General features: G+C 40.2%; 1 protein-coding gene across 1 annotated transcript in view; it reads left to right on the top strand.

Moving 5' to 3' along the window:
• LOC309565952 (mucin-5B-like) overlaps nt 1-17,335 on the top strand; it is a gene marked incomplete at both ends in the record, with an annotated part of 75,265 nt that overhangs the window by 27,651 nt on the left and 30,279 nt on the right. Inside the window, 8 exons of the mRNA XM_082270981.1 lie at nt 391-501; nt 1,109-1,288; nt 3,628-3,867; nt 6,461-6,617; nt 7,902-8,030; nt 8,674-8,824; nt 8,909-8,952; nt 11,215-11,424. Of these exons, the coding sequence (XP_082127107.1) occupies nt 391-501; nt 1,109-1,288; nt 3,628-3,867; nt 6,461-6,617; nt 7,902-8,030; nt 8,674-8,824; nt 8,909-8,952; nt 11,215-11,424 (1,222 nt within the window). The remainder of the gene's footprint in view (nt 1-390; nt 502-1,108; nt 1,289-3,627; nt 3,868-6,460; nt 6,618-7,901; nt 8,031-8,673; nt 8,825-8,908; nt 8,953-11,214; nt 11,425-17,335) is intronic.

The raw sequence follows: 17,335 nt of genomic DNA, 5'->3' as shown, positions 1-17,335 counted from the left end.
ATGTTCATGCATGTTTTTTATTGAATATACACCTGTGATCCTACCTGGTAGACATATATGCTGTGCAGGTGTGGAAACATGTAATGGTCTGTAAAGATCAGGCTCAGGAAATGTTAAAACAATAATGTATCTTCTACTACAGGAGGTCCTCACATCCTCAGATTTCTCCAGCTCACACAATCTTTTTGTATGGCCTTAACAATAATTTAATAATAATCACATTTTACAAGTATTCCTGGAAAATCAAGGGAGATAGTGACTATGAGCTGACTGTAATCCTGTTAAATAGTTCACTACAGACCATTAATATGTATATATAGTGTATTTGTTACTTACTAAGCATCCTAAAATGTTGATTCCTAAAAGCATGTGCTTTCTGTAAATTTGTAGGACTACTGTGCATCCAACCCTGGAAATGGTTCGTTCCGAATTATCTCTGAAAACATCCAGTGTGGAACAACTGGGACTACCTGTTCCAAGGCCATTAAAGTGTTTTTGGGGGTGAGTACTGAGTGTCTGAAACATCACACCTATGCTACATCTCTAGTACATTTCATGTATTTCTGTCTAACCCAGCAAATTTATACACTATGATTTTCTGTTCAAGCATATCTAAATCCAGGAACAAAAAAGTAAAATATTATAGCTTACGTTAGATGTGGTGGCCACAGTATTTTTTTTTAGATTAAATACCTTTTCTGCAAGTACAGAAAAATACTCCTGCTAGAAGCCAAGTGTCCTTATAACTTTCTGTGCACCGAACTGAAATCTAAATCAATGTTACCAGTTTTCTCATCTATCTTCTGTGAACTATAAAATCCCTCCTCTCTATGTAATGGAGATGCAAAGAGAGGACGGTGTTTGTAGCTCAGCTTAGGATGACAACACAGCACCTCCATAGATAAAAATATGCTGTAGCTTTGTGTAGCTCAATGACATGAAGCTTAAAAAGGAAGAAAGCATTTTCTTACTAAGACTGCTAAAGTGGCACAGTGCACTCAAAAGGTTATCACTTTGCTTTTTTAACTCGGCCTACATGAATTATTTTATTTAGTTGCATAATAATTATTAGATTGCTGCTTTATAGTGTTTTACTTGTACTTTACAGAACTTTGAGTTGAAATTGAGTGAAGGATCATTTGAAGTAGTGCAAAGAGACACTGGTGGTGATGTTCCCTACCAGATGAGGAAGATGGGAATTTACCTGGTGATTGAGGCTAAGAATGGTTTGATCCTCATGTGGGACAAGAAGACAAGCATCCTGATCAAATTAAGCCCAGAGTTCAAGGTAAAGAAGCTGTCATCCTTCAGAGACCCAATGGGGAGATTTACTGAAACTGGAGCACTCAGAATCTGCAGCAGTTGGGCATGGAAGCCAGTTGGCTTCTAACTTCAGCTTGTTCAAATACGTTTTGACAATAAAACATGGCAGCTGATTGAAAAAAAAAAAAAAAACTCCAGCTTTAGTAAATGCCCCTTAATGTTGACTACCAGTTGCAATAATTGCAAAAAATGTTGTGTTCAACAAACTTTTTTTTTTTTGTTTGCAACCATCTGTTAAGCACTGAGGTTGTTAGCATTATAGAATTGTGATGAATTTAGAATGTGAGGGTATAATATTTGTATTACTCCTTCTTAACATTATAATACACTATCCTTACCGAATGCATTACACTTTTTTTTAAAAAAACAAACAAGCTCTTTATTGAAATTTGAAGAGGTATAATACAAGGAGCAACAAAATAAACACCAGTGCATGATAGCATGATAGTAGAGGACAAATAAACCCACACCAAGAAAAATGGTGACTGCATTACACTTTTGATCAACCACAGTTTTCAACTAGGGACTTTGACATTACAAAGCCAAATGAATGCATTTTCAAAGCACACCTAACTCAGAAAATATCTAGTTTAAGAAATGATTAACATTGGATTTGGTTTTATATCATCTTGCTGTATACCTTATGGATGGTTTATTAAAGTCCAACTCCAGCAAAAACTTTTCACTTATTTTTGAATAAAGTGGCTTGGAGGCTCCATCAGGTTTTATTGCTGTTAGTGTCCTTGAAGGGGATATTTCCATTCACTTTCTGTAGAGACAAGAATGAATGGAGAAATCTCTTCAAAGGGGACACAGAAAACATAAACATGTTTTTTCTTGCAGAGTGAGGAAGAATTAGAACTTCTAACAATCTTTTTTTTTTTTTTTTTTTTGATTTTGCTGTCTGTGTGTGTGTGTGTGGGGGGGGGGGGGGGGGGGGTACAGGAAATCAGGAAATTGGGAGAAATCTTCCAAATGGTACCAATGACCCTACCTGAAAGAAATTTTAAATCATAACTTCAGCCCAAATCTTTTCTTTTTCATGTTTTTAGGAGATCAAGAAGGATCAAAACTGTCTCTGCAGAGGAAATAATCTCTAAAAAGAATACAGACAGTAATAAATAGCTTACACAGGGTCTAGCCTTTTGCTAAACTTCTAAAAAAAAGTTTTTTTTTTTTCTCTACTGTTTTTGTCCCTGTTGGAAATGTCCCTATACTTTCTGTACTGGTGACACCCTATCACCAGATTAGGAAACTAAGGGATATCTCTCCAACAGGGACATTGACAGCAGAAAAACTGACAGATGTTGACTAACCCTTCCCCAGTTTATCCAAAAAGGAAATAAATCGTTTTGTCTAGAGGTACACTTTAACTCTATCCCACTCTGTCCAAATTTTGATGGGCTGGAGTTAGATTTTGGATTCTCTTTTTACTTTTCTGTCCTTTATTATTTCCTAGATGAAGAGATTTAGTCATTTGGACCACGTGGACAATTATATCATGGTTGCCTTTTGTAATACTACAAATATACTTTGATACCAGGCATCTTTTCCAGCCTTCAGTTATGTGAAGATAAGCCTTTTGTTTTGTAGATAGCAGGGCTCTGCCCAGATAGAATCACTCCTCTTTTCCTAAATAAAAAAGGATGGTGTTTCATGCTTTCCTAACGTTGAACAACAGGCATTAAAACTTTAATCTAACCATGTTCTTCAATAGCTACAAAGAATACAGATACTTTTTTCCCTTAAGGCTTTTATAGACCCAGATAATACCATGTAAAATTAGATGTGACATCACCTGCGCTGTACATAGTCTGTGAAGAGAGTAGAGCTGTGGGAGGGGCTAGGCAGGTCCATCCATTACAGGCTGCCTGCAGAAAGCTACAGGAAGGGGCAGATACAAGACCAATCACCCTGCACAAGGGGAGAAGGCAGCAGTGACTGGTCTTTATTACAGGAAGCTTTTGCACAAAATAAAAGTTTTACTGCACAAATCTGGAAGAACTTCATAAAGGAAACCAATATTCAAATACGAGAACACACACCTCTTGTATTTAAACAATATTTGTTTATCCTGGAGTCCAATTTTACAACAGCCTGACACCATTATAAAATGTAGAAAAGTCCTTGCAATAGAACATCCGTATACAGTTTCCATTGTTATTTATAGAACTGTAACATAAATATATGAAGCAGCCAGAAAATGAATGTCTAGAATTTTTACTACCTATGCTGTGATTTATAGCTTCTGATGTGTGTTAATGTATTATATTAACCATTAAAATTATTTTTTTTTTCTATTAGGGAAATGTTTGTGGCCTCTGTGGTAATTATGATGGAAGTGTTTCCAATGATTTCACCACAAGAACACAATCAGTTGTGGTCAATGTAGAAGAATTTGGAAACAGCTGGAAAGCTTCGCCAACTTGTCCTGACGCTCAGCTTCTAAAGGATCCATGCATTGCCAATCCATACCGCCAGTCTTGGTCTCAGAAGCACTGCAGCATTATTATGGACCCAACATTCTCCAAGTGCCATTCTAAAGTGGGTTCCTATGTTTTGTTTAACAGATGTGTTACCGTTGTGTTCTATTAATTCATGTGATAGTAATCTCACTCAAACATTATTTTTTAGTTTGAGAATTTGATTACTGTTTGATTTCAAAGGAGATGGGGGGAGTGGGGGCAAATGTCAATGTATTGGTCACACAGCTTAGCTGTCCATAATCTTAGCTGTTCCCTTGCACAATGCTTCCTGCTTTCGGTAATGTTAATCTGTGTTCCAGATAGATAGCAGTCGATACTGCACACAGCTATAAAAGCAAGCTGTCACTGACAGCTTTGGTCCTTGCTAATGATCAGGAACCAATCAGAGTGGTTCCCTGTAGTGTGATCACAATGACAGCTATGACATGGCTGGAGCGTCTATTCAGAAAACAACTTGCAGCCTGTAGATGCCTGAAAGAGGGCAATGTGCCTCAGCTTAATACTTTAATTATCAAATCTAATTTCATAATAAAAGAAATCAAAAATATATATATATATATGTATAAAGTGAACCTGGAAAGTATTCACAGCGCTTCACTTTTTACACATTTTGTTTGTTACAGCTTTATTCCAAAATGGATTAAATTCATTATTTTCCGCAAAATTCTACAAATAATACCCTATGATGACAAAGTGAAAGAAGTTTGTTTGAAATCTTTGCAAATTTATTAAAAATAAAAAAATAAAAAAATCACATGTACATAAGTCTTCACAGCCCTTGCCCAATACTTTGTGGAAGCACCTTTGGCATCAATATCAGCCTCAAGTCTTTTTGAGTATGATGCTACAAGCTTGGCAAACCTATTTTTGGGCAGTTTCTCCTATTCTTCTTTGAGGGACCTCGCAAGTTCCATCAGGTTGGATGGGGAGCGTCGGTGCACAGCCATTTTCAGATCTCTCTAGAGATATTCAATTGGATTCAAGTCTGGGCTCTGGCTGGGCCACTCAAGGACATTCACAGAGTTGTCCTGTAGCTATTTCTTTGTTATCTTGGCTGTGTGCTTAGGGTCATTGTCCTGTTGGAAGATGAACCTTTGGCCTAGTCTGAGGCCCAAAGCGCTCTGGAGCAGGTTTTCATCAAGGATATCTTTGTACATTGCTGCATTGATCTTTCCCTCAATCCTGACTAGTCTCGCAGTTCCTGCCGCAAAAAACATCCCAAAAGCATGATGCTGCCACCACCATGCTTCACTGTAGGGATGGTATTGGCAAGGTGATGAGTGATGCCTGGTTTCCTCCAAGCATAACGCTTGCCATTCAGGCCAAAAGGTTACATTTTTATTTCATCAGACCAAAGAATTTTGTTTTGCATGGTCTAAGAGTCCTTCAGGTGCCTTTTGGCAAACTCCAGGTGGACTGTCATGTGCCTTTTACTGAGGAAAGGCTTCTTTCTGGCCACTCTACCATACATGCCTGATTGGTGGAGTGCTGCAGAGGTGGTTGTTGTTCTGGAAGGTTCTCCTCTCTCCAAAGAGAAACACTGTCAGAGTGACCATTGGGTTCTTGGTCATCTCCCTGACTAAGGCCCTTCTCCACTTAGTTTGGCCGGGCGACCCACTTTAGAAAGTTCACACACTTTACAAACTTCTCCCATTTATGGGTAATGGAGGCCACTGTGCTCATTGGGACCTTTAATGCTGCAGAAATTTTTCTGTACCTTTCCCCAGATCTGTGACCCCATACAATCCTGTCTTGGAGGTCTACAGACAATTCCTTGGACTTCATGGCTTGATTTTAGCTCTGAAAAGCCCTGTTAACTGTGGGACCTTATATAGACAGGTGTGTGCCTTTCCAAATCATGTCCAATCAACTGAGTTTACCACAGGGGGACTCCAATCAAGTTGTAGAAACATCTCTAATATGAACAGTGGATTCAGGATGTACCTGAGCTCAATTTTGAGTATCATGGCAAAGGCTGTGAATACTTTTGTACATGTGATTTTTTTCATTTTTATTTTTAATAAATTTACAAAGATTTCAAACAAACTTCTTTTACGTTTTCATTATGGGGTATTGTTTGTAGAATATTGAGAAAAATAATGAATGTTATCTATTTTGGAATAAGGCTGTAACATAACAAAATGGGGAAAAAGTGAAGCGCTGTGAATACTTTCCTGATTTACTGTATAAATATTTATATATATTGCAAAATCTGGTGCAGTTGTGCATGGTAGCCAATCAGCTTCTAACTTCAGCTTATTCTACTTCAGCTTATTCAATTAAGCTTTGAAAATAAAACCTGGAAGCTGATTGGATTCCATGCAGAGCTGCACCAGATTTTACGCACTCTCAACATTTAGTAAATATCCCCATTGTCAAATTAACATTTTGGGACTGTTTAATTTGACCTGGGCATTTAAGCTTTAATGACTCCTTGGCTCAAAAGAGTTAGAGGTCTGGACAAAGAGCTGACAAAAGGTCCAGCCCAACAGTGTCATCCCAAAACGAATATTTCAATTGAACCTGCTATATTACATTACATTACTAGCTATTTGAAATGACTGAAGTTTTTTGACTTCTCCCAAAAATGAGAGCAGTATTAAATTAAAGCGCTGTTGAGGATGATGAGTCTAACTATGATTTACTTTTAGGTTGACCCTACTCCATACCTTGAGGCCTGTGTTAGTGACACATGTGGGTGTGACACTGGAGGAGACTGTGAGTGCTACTGTACAGCTGTCGCAGCTTATGCCCGAGCTTGTTCTGATGCCGGAATCTGTGTTTCATGGAGAACCCCAGAAATATGCCGTAAGTTAACTAAGACATTTTTCTTATAATCATTAGGAAAACTCTTATGTTACTCTGCAAGCTGGTTCCAAGTCATTGACAGAGAAAAATTTGAAGCCAGCAATGACTAAGAATTAGCAATTGCAGCTCCTGTATTTTTCTCATGGCAGGGGGTGATACTAGGAACCAATTAAATTCTGCTGTATATGCACATGTGTTGACAGGGAATATATTAACAGGAGGAATGTAAGGTGAAAGAGAACATTCCATCCATGGAACCAAGGAAGACCTCTAAGGCCTTTTGTTTCAGACATGATACTCTGTACGGTACTTACATGTAATAGCTGCTGTAGCATGTGCATATCAGTTGCTTGTGGATGCCATCTAATGGCCCTTGAAAGTGTATATTAGAGTTTGGAGCTGGATTGATTTGTTACAAGGTAATGGTCCTTGCCTTGAGCCTTAAGTGACCTAAAAAAGAAAAAGTAGTGCATTATTAAGTTGGGACAACAGAAGATAGCTGACACAAGAGCATTCCACCCTTCCATTCATTGTTATGTTCCTAGGTTATGTGGTTTAGTCCCTTCTATCGAAGGGGACAGTGTGATTTTATCAGTTTTATGGTCAATTTGAGCTGTAATGGCTGAGCTGAACTTAGTGGTTAAATGTAAAGTTCTTATTTATTACAAGTATTGGTTTAGATTTAATTATGGTTTATAAAATAATAAAATAATTTAATTATTTGTTTATCATCAAAACCAATTAAAGGTCCGGCCACAATTGTCAGCCTCCTATGTTGTATTGTATCTTATTAGTTCATTTGGGGTTCTGCCTATGGTCATATGAACAGAGTGTGCAGAGAGATGACACCACTGTATTTCTCAAAGCTGAGTATACATGCATAGTTTTTTTTTTTTTTTTCGTTCAACCGACACAAGTGAGGTGAATGGAGGAATCCTCCCCACTGTGATATTGTACTTTGACAGCGGAAACTCCTCAACTGTCAAAATACACTGATCAGCTCTGCAACCGATTGGCTACAGCAGCTGATTGAATGAAGTTTTCCAACAGTCCCGTTGGACAGAAGTTGATCTACCGATTGACCTCTGTTGAAAAGGGAGGGCCACACACAGATCAAAATTTAGCCGGTCCCTCCTGAATTGGCCAAATCTCAATACGTGTGGACCCCAACTTTAAGGGAAAACAGTGTGTCGGTCTCCTGGTAGAGATGTATTATGTAGATCACAAAAATGGATCTTTGGCAAATAAGATGGTTAATATTTATCTTTTTGTTCCTTTCTCTAGCTATGTTCTGTGATTACTATAACCCTGAAGGAGAGTGTGAGTGGCACTATAAACCTTGTGGAGCGCCTTGCTTGAAGACCTGTAGGAACCCCAGTGGCCAGTGTATGAACAATCTGCCAGGATTAGAGGGTTAGTGAAATTGATTAAAATACTTGCTGTACTACATAATTAAAAGTGTTTTGCTGTGTTTGAAGCTTCTTTACCACTCTGAATATACACTTTTTAAAAGCATGTTTGAGTGACTGTCCTTCTCTATATACCATGGGTGTCCAACCTTTTGGCTTCTCTGGGCCACATTGAGTGTAGAGAAATTTTCTCGGGCCGCATATAAAATATATACTATAGTTAAGGTATATAAGTAATAAAACGCCGCTTCGCCCTTCCTGTGCTAAAGCCCCCCCCCCCCCCCCGCACTAATTTAACACAACTAGTGAATGATCCCCTCCGAGGCAGCCTCTGTGGCGGTGCCCCCAACTCGACTTCCTTCCTCCCCAGCAGAAAAAAAAATTGTCAGGGGGCAGTGGGCCGCATTGCCTGCGTGTTCCGGGCTGCATTGCCTGCGGGTTCCGGGCCGCAGGTTGGACATGCCTGCTTTATACGCTATATTTCTTTTTCTATTAGTATAATCAGAAACTCTCTTTCTCTCTAGCTAGGTAGTTGACAATAGGGAGCTGTCACATCCCATTTCTTGAATCATATTAGTTTTCCTATTTGCTGTAAATGCTTATGAATTTAAAGATTTTTTTTTACATTTATATACATTCTATGCCAGGATGTTATCCGAAATGTCCCAAAGCACGACCCTTCTTTGATGAAGAAATTATGAAGTGTGTAGCTCAACCAGAGTGTGGCTGCTATGATGATGAAGGTGAACGTTACAATATTGGGGATATGGTACCCTCCTACAAGAACTGTGAAAGCTGGTAACTGTCTTTCTTATTTTTATTAAGTTTATTATTATTTGATTTTGAAGTGGTAATCCTTCTAAACTCACATTTATTTTTCAGCATTTGCACCAAGAAAGGTCGTCGCTGTCACATGGATCTCAGAGGTGGGTTCTATTCTTCATCTCGTTATCTGTTCTATATTTAAATGTCCTTGGCCATATATCAAGAAGCGATGTGCCATACTTACCTTTGAAAGAAACCTTATTATTTTGTTATTTTGTCACCAAATTTCAGGTAAAAGCGCTGAAAATCAAGTATTTTAAATTCTTAATTGTAATGTGCATTTGGACTTACCAAGGAATATGAAAATTCCAGAAAAAGAAAATTCTCTAGCAGTCTCCTCCCTTGTTGCATAGCTTAGCCCTCTACTCTTCTGGGAATATCTAATTACTCTCTGTGCTGGCCAAGCTCTCCAGCCCCTCCCTTTTATGTAGCAGATGGAGAAAATAGTGAAGGACAATGTTATAAATTGTCACTTTAGTGACAGCTCTGACACTTCTGATGCTGCTAACATTATATCCAATAAAGAGGCATCCAGCAACAGTCTTGGGGCTTTTGGATGCCTGCAAAAGGGAGGCTTTTTTGGGTAAATAATATGCATTAAATACACATATAATCTTATGAAAGGATTGTTGTTGAAATCGATAGTCTAGAACCAGGGTCCCTTCACATAAAATGTGATTCCACTCAGCAGAAAAATCAGTGTTGAGTTGGTGTAAAGCATGCAGTTTAGTGTGCCCATAGAGAAAAAAAATCACATTCAATCGAGCCAGTGCTTTGTCCATTCAGGAGCAACAACAAAATTACTTCAATCCCCCCTTTCCCAGCAGCACATGCTCACCTTTCCCTCTTCACGTATGCTGCACTCTCATGCTGCGTTCAGTTCCAGGAGTTGAAGGAAATACACAGAATGTCCATATAGGTAGGGGCACATAACTCAACCATGTGACTGAGCACTAGGCCAATCAGCCCTGGGTGAGCTACAATTTCAGCAACTTCCAAAGTCAACATGACTTTGCTTTCACTTCCAGTAACTGAACAGAGTGGCATGGAAGTGAAGTAAAGGTAAGTATATAGTGATCTGTGCTGCTGGGGAGGGCTCTTTAAATGTGAACCTATTGCTTTGCCCTTATCGAAGTTGTACATACACAAGATAATTATCGTTTCCGTGGTGAAATTATGTTTTTGTTCAAGTAATGTATGAAGAAATCGAAGAATGACAGTTTATCCTTAGAGCAGCCTAAAGCTGGGCACACACTATGCAGAAATTGGGGCGAACAATTGTCTGGTTTTCCTTGTTGTTTCAAAGCAAGTTGGAACTGAGGAAGGAAATAATGCACACAAATTCTCATATGACAAAGGCTTTTCCTTTGTTTCTGATCATGCGCAGTCTTTCATATCTGATTTTTCTTATACAAAAACCGTAGAAACACAGCACACATTAATCTAAAATCATTTGTTTTGTTCACGTATGAAAAAAATTTTGGAGTCTGTCCCTTCAAAAATTTTTGGATGCAAAGTCTGAATCAGATGTCAAAAGTTGTGTACACACCATACAAAAAACAAACCATCCTGCCTTGTAAGTAATTTTGCTTGCGATTCTCTTATAGTGTGTACCCAGCATAACACTGCCCTGCCTCAGGTTGGCTGCAGCGCAGTGTATCTGTGGTTAGCTACACTTTGCCATAGACTTCTATTATGTTTTAGTACATTTTCTGAAAGCACATTAAAAGTCCTGCATGCAAAAAATGCACCAAACCAGTGGGAAAAAATAGAATTCTATGACAGAGCGCAGCTAACTTGCATCAAAACTGCAGGTACACTGCAATGTGCCCTCACCGTGGCCAAAGTGCAGTGGGGTATTGTGAAGCTGCCCTTAGTAGCATATCATCTAAAGATGATAATAAACAACCTCAAATCTCCTAAAATCTACCTAAAGCCGGGTACATATGGGCCAAATGTCGGGACATCGACCGGTTCAAAAAAAACTGGCTGACATTCAGAAAACCAATGGAAAACCAGCAGCCAACCAATCCTGGATCAGCACTTTCAGCCAATGGCAGTGTGCGCTGATCAGGGTGTTCTGGTGGGGGGGCCGTCCCCCTGTCAGAACACAATAGTTTAGCGGGGAAGATCACTGCACTAATGTTGGATCATTAGTACAGTGTCTCCAAATTGTCCAGCGGATTGGCCATTGCAAATTGAGCCCTTCCCTGATCTTTGACCACATTTGTATAGTCAAAAAGTCATCAATGATGGTAAATATTACTGATTTTGAGCAATTATTAGTTCCTATGTATGGATACCGTAGGTGTGACTGTAAAACCTGATGCTTATGTTTTGTAATCATTCTCTTTAACTCACAGCATGCTACTGTTACTATGGTAATATGAAGTTCAATTATGGTGACATCATCTACAATACCACTGATGGAATTGGGGGATGCATAACAGCTACATGTTCATCAAATGGAACCATTAATAGAAGTGTCTATCCATGTTCAACAACGACCAAACCTGCCACTACCTTTCATTTTGATACCACTACGAAGCATGCAGAAAACATGTCCACTCCAGGTAGGATTTAATCTCAGAGGAAATCTTAGGAATTCCATCTACAACATTTTTCCAACAAATGCTAATTTTTCTAGTACAGGGTATAAAATAAAAATGTTGAGCACTTTCTATAAGAGATAAAGACAGTTTTTCTTACATGCTTACTACATCTGGTTAGTATTTCTGTACACACGGCAACTGAACTGGCAGATATAAAAGACAAAAATTAATGTAGTTCTGTAATCATTAATAGTACCTTAAATGCATATAATATATGCAAGCAAGTGTAAAAGATTGACTTGGCATCTGCCTCTGTCCCTTTACAGCAGTGCTCAGACTGCAAGAATGAGAAGCAGCATAGGGCTGCAGGGCTCATGTTCCAGCAAGGAGTATCCATAGGGATGCTGGGGGAATCCATAGCGGAGAAGGATCTGGGTGTTCTGGTAGATCATAAACTTAATAATAGCATGCAATGCCAAGCTGCGGTTTCCAAAGCAAGCAAAGTCCTTTCTTGTATTAACAGAGGCATGGACTCCAGAGAGAGAGATATCATTTTGCCCCTGTACAAATCATTAGTAAGCCCTCATCTGGAATATGCAGTTCTGTTTTGGGCACCAGTTCCTAAAATGGATATCGGGGAACTGGAGAAAGTGCAGAGAAGGGCAACCAAACTGATGAGAGGAATGGAGGAGCTCAGCTATGAGAAAAGATTAGAGGAACTGACTTTATTCTCTCATGAGAAGAGGAGATTAAGGGGGGATATGATCAACATGTATAAATACATAAGGGGTCCATATAGTGAACTTGGTGTTGAGTTGTTCACTTTAAGGTCAGCACAGAGGACAAGGGGGCACTCTACGTCTAGAGGAAAACAGATTTCGTCTCCAAATACGGAAAGGTTTCTTCACCGTAAGAGCTGTGAAAATGTGGAATGGACTCCCTCCAGAGGTGGCTTTGGCTAGCTCACTAGATTGCTTTAAAAAAGGCCTGGATTCTTTCCTGGGTGTACTTAATATAAGTGGGTACTACATTTTTTTTTAGGTAAATTTGATCCAGGGAATATCCGATTGCCTCTCAGGGGATTAGGAAGGCATTTTTTTCCCCTGCTGTAGCAAATTGGATCATGCTTTTCTGGGGTTTTTTTGCCTTCCTCTGAATCAACTGCGGGTATAGGATTGTGTATATGGGATTGTATGGTTGGGTTTTCAATATTGTTTTTTTTTTTTTCGTTGGTTGAACCAGATGGACTTGTGTCTTTTTTCAACCTGACTAACTATGTAACTATGGGCCTAATTCAGTATAAGTTTGGAGTAGAGCTGCTCACTTCTCCAGAAATAACTCCAGCCTAAACTCATTGCATCCTAATTAGGTAAGTGGCTGGAGTTAAACCATCAACTAGATGCTTTAATGAATTCGGAGTTGGAGTTAACTTAGACTGAATTCGGGTTTGGAGTTAACTTAGGCTGAATTTGAGTTTGGAGTTAGCCAAATTCCCTTTGTGTTTTTCATAAAAGGAAATTTGTCTATTCTGAATCACTATTACACAGCAATGTCATCTATTATGGTTTATTTTAATTTTAAGGTATAGTTATGTATCTAATGTGTTTTAACCTTTAGATTTTCTAATAGCAGACTACACAGCTGTCTAATTAGCAGTCTTCATTCTTTATTCATCTGAAACTTTCAGGCATATCTGATTGTATTCAGCACTTTGGTGTAGTGGGCTAAGCTCACAGCTAAAGATTGCTAGGTCATGAGTTCAAGGCCAGACCATGATAACACCCTGTGTGCCATAATTTTTTTTGGCCACATAGTAATACATTGGCTACATCACCTAAAATTGCATGTCAATGGCCATGTATATTCAAGAAACAAACATGCATATGTGCAGAGTGCAATTATGCATTTGCCAAGTTTCAGTATTTATTTATAGCTGTCTAAAATTTAGGAAGGTGATGGCACACTTGGGATTTGAACTCATGCTCTCAGTGTTTATAGCCAGGAACACTAACCACTGAACCATTGAGCTGAGCATGATTACCCCCTGGAATATTTATTCCCATGTTTCAATAGTTAACCACTTCCTTACAGGGCAGTTACACCCCTTCCTGCCCAGGCCAATTTTCAGCTTTTTATACTGTTGCATTTTGAATGACAATTCCGCGGTCATGCAACCCTGTACCTAACACAAATGTATCACAGTATTTTCATTAAAAAAATAGTGCTTTCTTTTGGTGGTATTTGATCACTGCAAGGTTTTTTTTCTATTGGCAAAAAGAACACCTAAATGTTTGACCCCTAAAATAATGTGTTTTTGTTTATGTAATAAAATTTGGTAAATCAATATGTTTTTTGTTGCACTGACGAGCATTGAAGAGGCTGCGCTGGCAGGCACTGATGAGACACTAATAATATGCAGCACTGATAGACAGATAGGTGGCACTGATATGCAGCATTGATGGGCATTGATAGGTGGCACTGATGGGCAATGATTGGCACTGGTGGGCAGCACTGAAAGATGGTAATGATGGGCAGCACTGATGAGGAGGGCACTAACAGGTTCCCTGAGCACTGATTGGCATCAATGGTGGCATGGGTGGGCATCCCTGGTGGCTCTAGTGGCATCCCCCAAGGGTCTGCACTGGTAATCAATGCTCTGATTACAAGCACAGACCCCCCCCCCACACACACACACACTTAATTTGCATATGAATGCCATTTCTTCACAGCTGAAAGTGGCCCTCACCATGATTAGCCAGTTGATTGTGACCACTTGCTGGAATGTGTGCAAGCCAATGTGGTGTCATTTCTGGTCCAGGGCGAACGCCAATGTGCCATTTGCAATTTATTGTAAAGAGATTTTGCTTTATTTTAAAAATGGTGCACACAGACAACTAAAATGTATTGGAAATGTTTTACCCAGGCCAGTGATGGTAACCCTTAACCCCCCCCCCCCCCCCCCAAGATGTTTTTGCCCTACATTTCCCAAAATGCTCATGTACTCTGCAGTGTAGGTGAGCATCATGGGAAATGTTACAAAACACCTGTGTTGCCAAGGTTCATCATCACTGACCTAAGCCAACTAAAAAGGTGAGTGAGCGCTGTAGCAATCTTTTATTTAGTAATCATTTTTAGTGATTTTTTTATTAAATGTTTTGGTTACATTCATCCACAGAGGCTGAAGGGAAATTTGGTATTATTCCTTAATTTATATATTTTTAGCTAAATATATACATAAACACTTTAATTTTTTCTTAAAATTTAGCCCCCCCCCACACACACACACACACACACCCCACACACACACACACACCCCACACACACACACACACCCCACACACACACACACACCCCACACACACACACACACCCCACACACACCCCACACACACACACACCCCACACACACACACACCCCACACACACACACCCCACACACACACACCCCACACACACACACCCCACACACACACACACACACACCACACACACACACACACCACACACACACACACACCACACACACACACACCCCACACACACACACACACCCCACACACACACACACACACCACACACACACCCCACACACACACACACCACACACACACCACACACACACCCCACACACACCCCACACACACACACACACACACCCCACACACACACACACACCCCACACACACACCCCACACACACACACCACACACACACCCCACACACACACCCCACACACACACCCCACACACACACCCCACACACACACCCCACACACCCCACACACACACCCCACACACACACACACACCCCACACACACCCCACACACACACACACACCCCACACACACACACACCCCACACACACACACACCCCACACACACACACACCCCACACACACACCCCACACACACACACACACACCCCACACACACACACACACACACCCCACACACACACCCCACACACCCCACACACCCCACACACCCCACACACCCCACACACCCCACACACCCACACACCCACACACCCCACACACCCACCCCACACACACACCCCACACACACACCCCACACACACACCCCACACACACACCCATACACACTTTGCTGGAGTAAAGGGAGAAACCCTACCCATGTTCATACTGCACTGCCATTGCACACACACACACACACACACAAAAAATACAAGAAATTGATTACATTCAATAGACACAAAAGGTATCTGAATTACATCTAGACAAATAAGAAAAGAAAACAAAAAACCAGGAGCTGTGTACAAATGAATAAGCTTTATTGAACATGTATAAAACATCAGTAATCACTCAAGCAAGCATGTGAAATGTGAAATGTGAAATGCCCCCCAAATCAAGTAATTTTTATTCAAATTACAGTGCAAAAAGATACAACATATGATGGATAGATAGAGCTTACAATATCCAAAAGTCAAGCAAAATAAGTTGTAGACACCTTAGTATTAAGCATTAAACATACCCAACATACTTTTATGTTAATTGTTTGCATGAGCCTGTCTTTCCATTTAAATACCATCAAATCAGTAGAACATACAGCTACACAGAGGCATGAAAATAAAAAAAAAACATGTATAGAGTACATAAAGACACACTTTGCAAAAACAATACCAAACTGTTAGAGCATGAAAAGTATTCATCCAACAGAATTACTGCAATATGGATCTTTAGGCATGCCAGCAAACCCCCCCACCCCCAAAAGCAAATTCGGACATAAAGACCTGTGGCCCTTCCACAGGCCAAATGATATGATCTCATACATCCCTTTATATAACCTTGGTTAAACTACACCCACCCAGTATAGGAAACGCCCAGCAAAGTAATTAATTGGGTCTGTTGGTTCCTAAACCAAAATCACCAGTTCACTAATGAATGAGTGTTTGGCTGGCCATCCATGATCAAAGTTTCTTACAAGTCAACACACATAAGAAATGCTTTCAATAATCTCAGCATGAGCACAAAGTGGCTTTTTCATTTAGACTAATGCCTCGTACACACGTACCGATCGTCGGCCGACCGATCGGCCGTCTTTTGTCCAGGGCTGTCCTGTCTGTTGAAAACTGCAAAAGACTGCACACAAATTTTGTCGGCCAACAACAGACGACTGCAGAAGTGATGTCATGTGATGGTTAACTTTCCGTGTGTTTTTTCTTTTCTGAGCATGCCCAGTCTTGCAAATCTGCTGATTGTCGGCCGAATTCTGTACTGACTGGCGAACAATCGGCCATTCTGGTGTCGGCATACAAACATTTTAATGCTTGCACGACAGATTCTGTTCGGCCGAAAATGCGCTGTCGGCTGTCGGAAGCATCATACTAACAAGCCTACAATCGGCCGATCGGTCGTCGGCCTAATGTTTACGGCCGACAATCGGTATGTGTGTACGAGGCTTAAGGCTGGCCATACATGTTCCAATTTTCTTACAATTTTCTGTCCAATTTTCTTGAAATTTACCTTCAAGTATGTAGTACAAAGGCCTGCCTAATTAGATACAAGTGAATGTGTTTTCTAGCTTTGACCTCACATTATGTGGTTTGTGGTAGATCTACCAGAAAATTGTACAACAAAAGTTGAACATGTATGGCCAGCTTAATGGGCCATACACACTATAATGCCTCGTACACACGTACCGATCTTCGGCCGTAAATATTCGGCCGACGACCGATCGGCCGATTGTAGGCGTGTTAGTATGATGCTTCCGACAGCCGACAGCACATTTTCAGCCGAACAGAATCTGTCGTGCAGGCATTAAAATTTTTTTGGGCCAACACCAGAACGGCCGATTGTTCGCCAGTCAGTACAGAATTCGGCCGACAATCGGCTGATTTGCAAGACTGGGCATGCTCAGAAAAGAAAAAACACAGGGAAAGTTAACCATCACATGACATCACTTCTGCAGTCGT

The sequence above is a fragment of the Pelophylax lessonae genome (assembly GCF_965119305.1).
Source record: "Pelophylax lessonae genome assembly, chromosome: 10".
NCBI lineage: Eukaryota > Metazoa > Chordata > Amphibia > Anura > Ranidae > Pelophylax > Pelophylax lessonae.
This window is presented reverse-complemented; position numbering and strand designations above follow the sequence as displayed.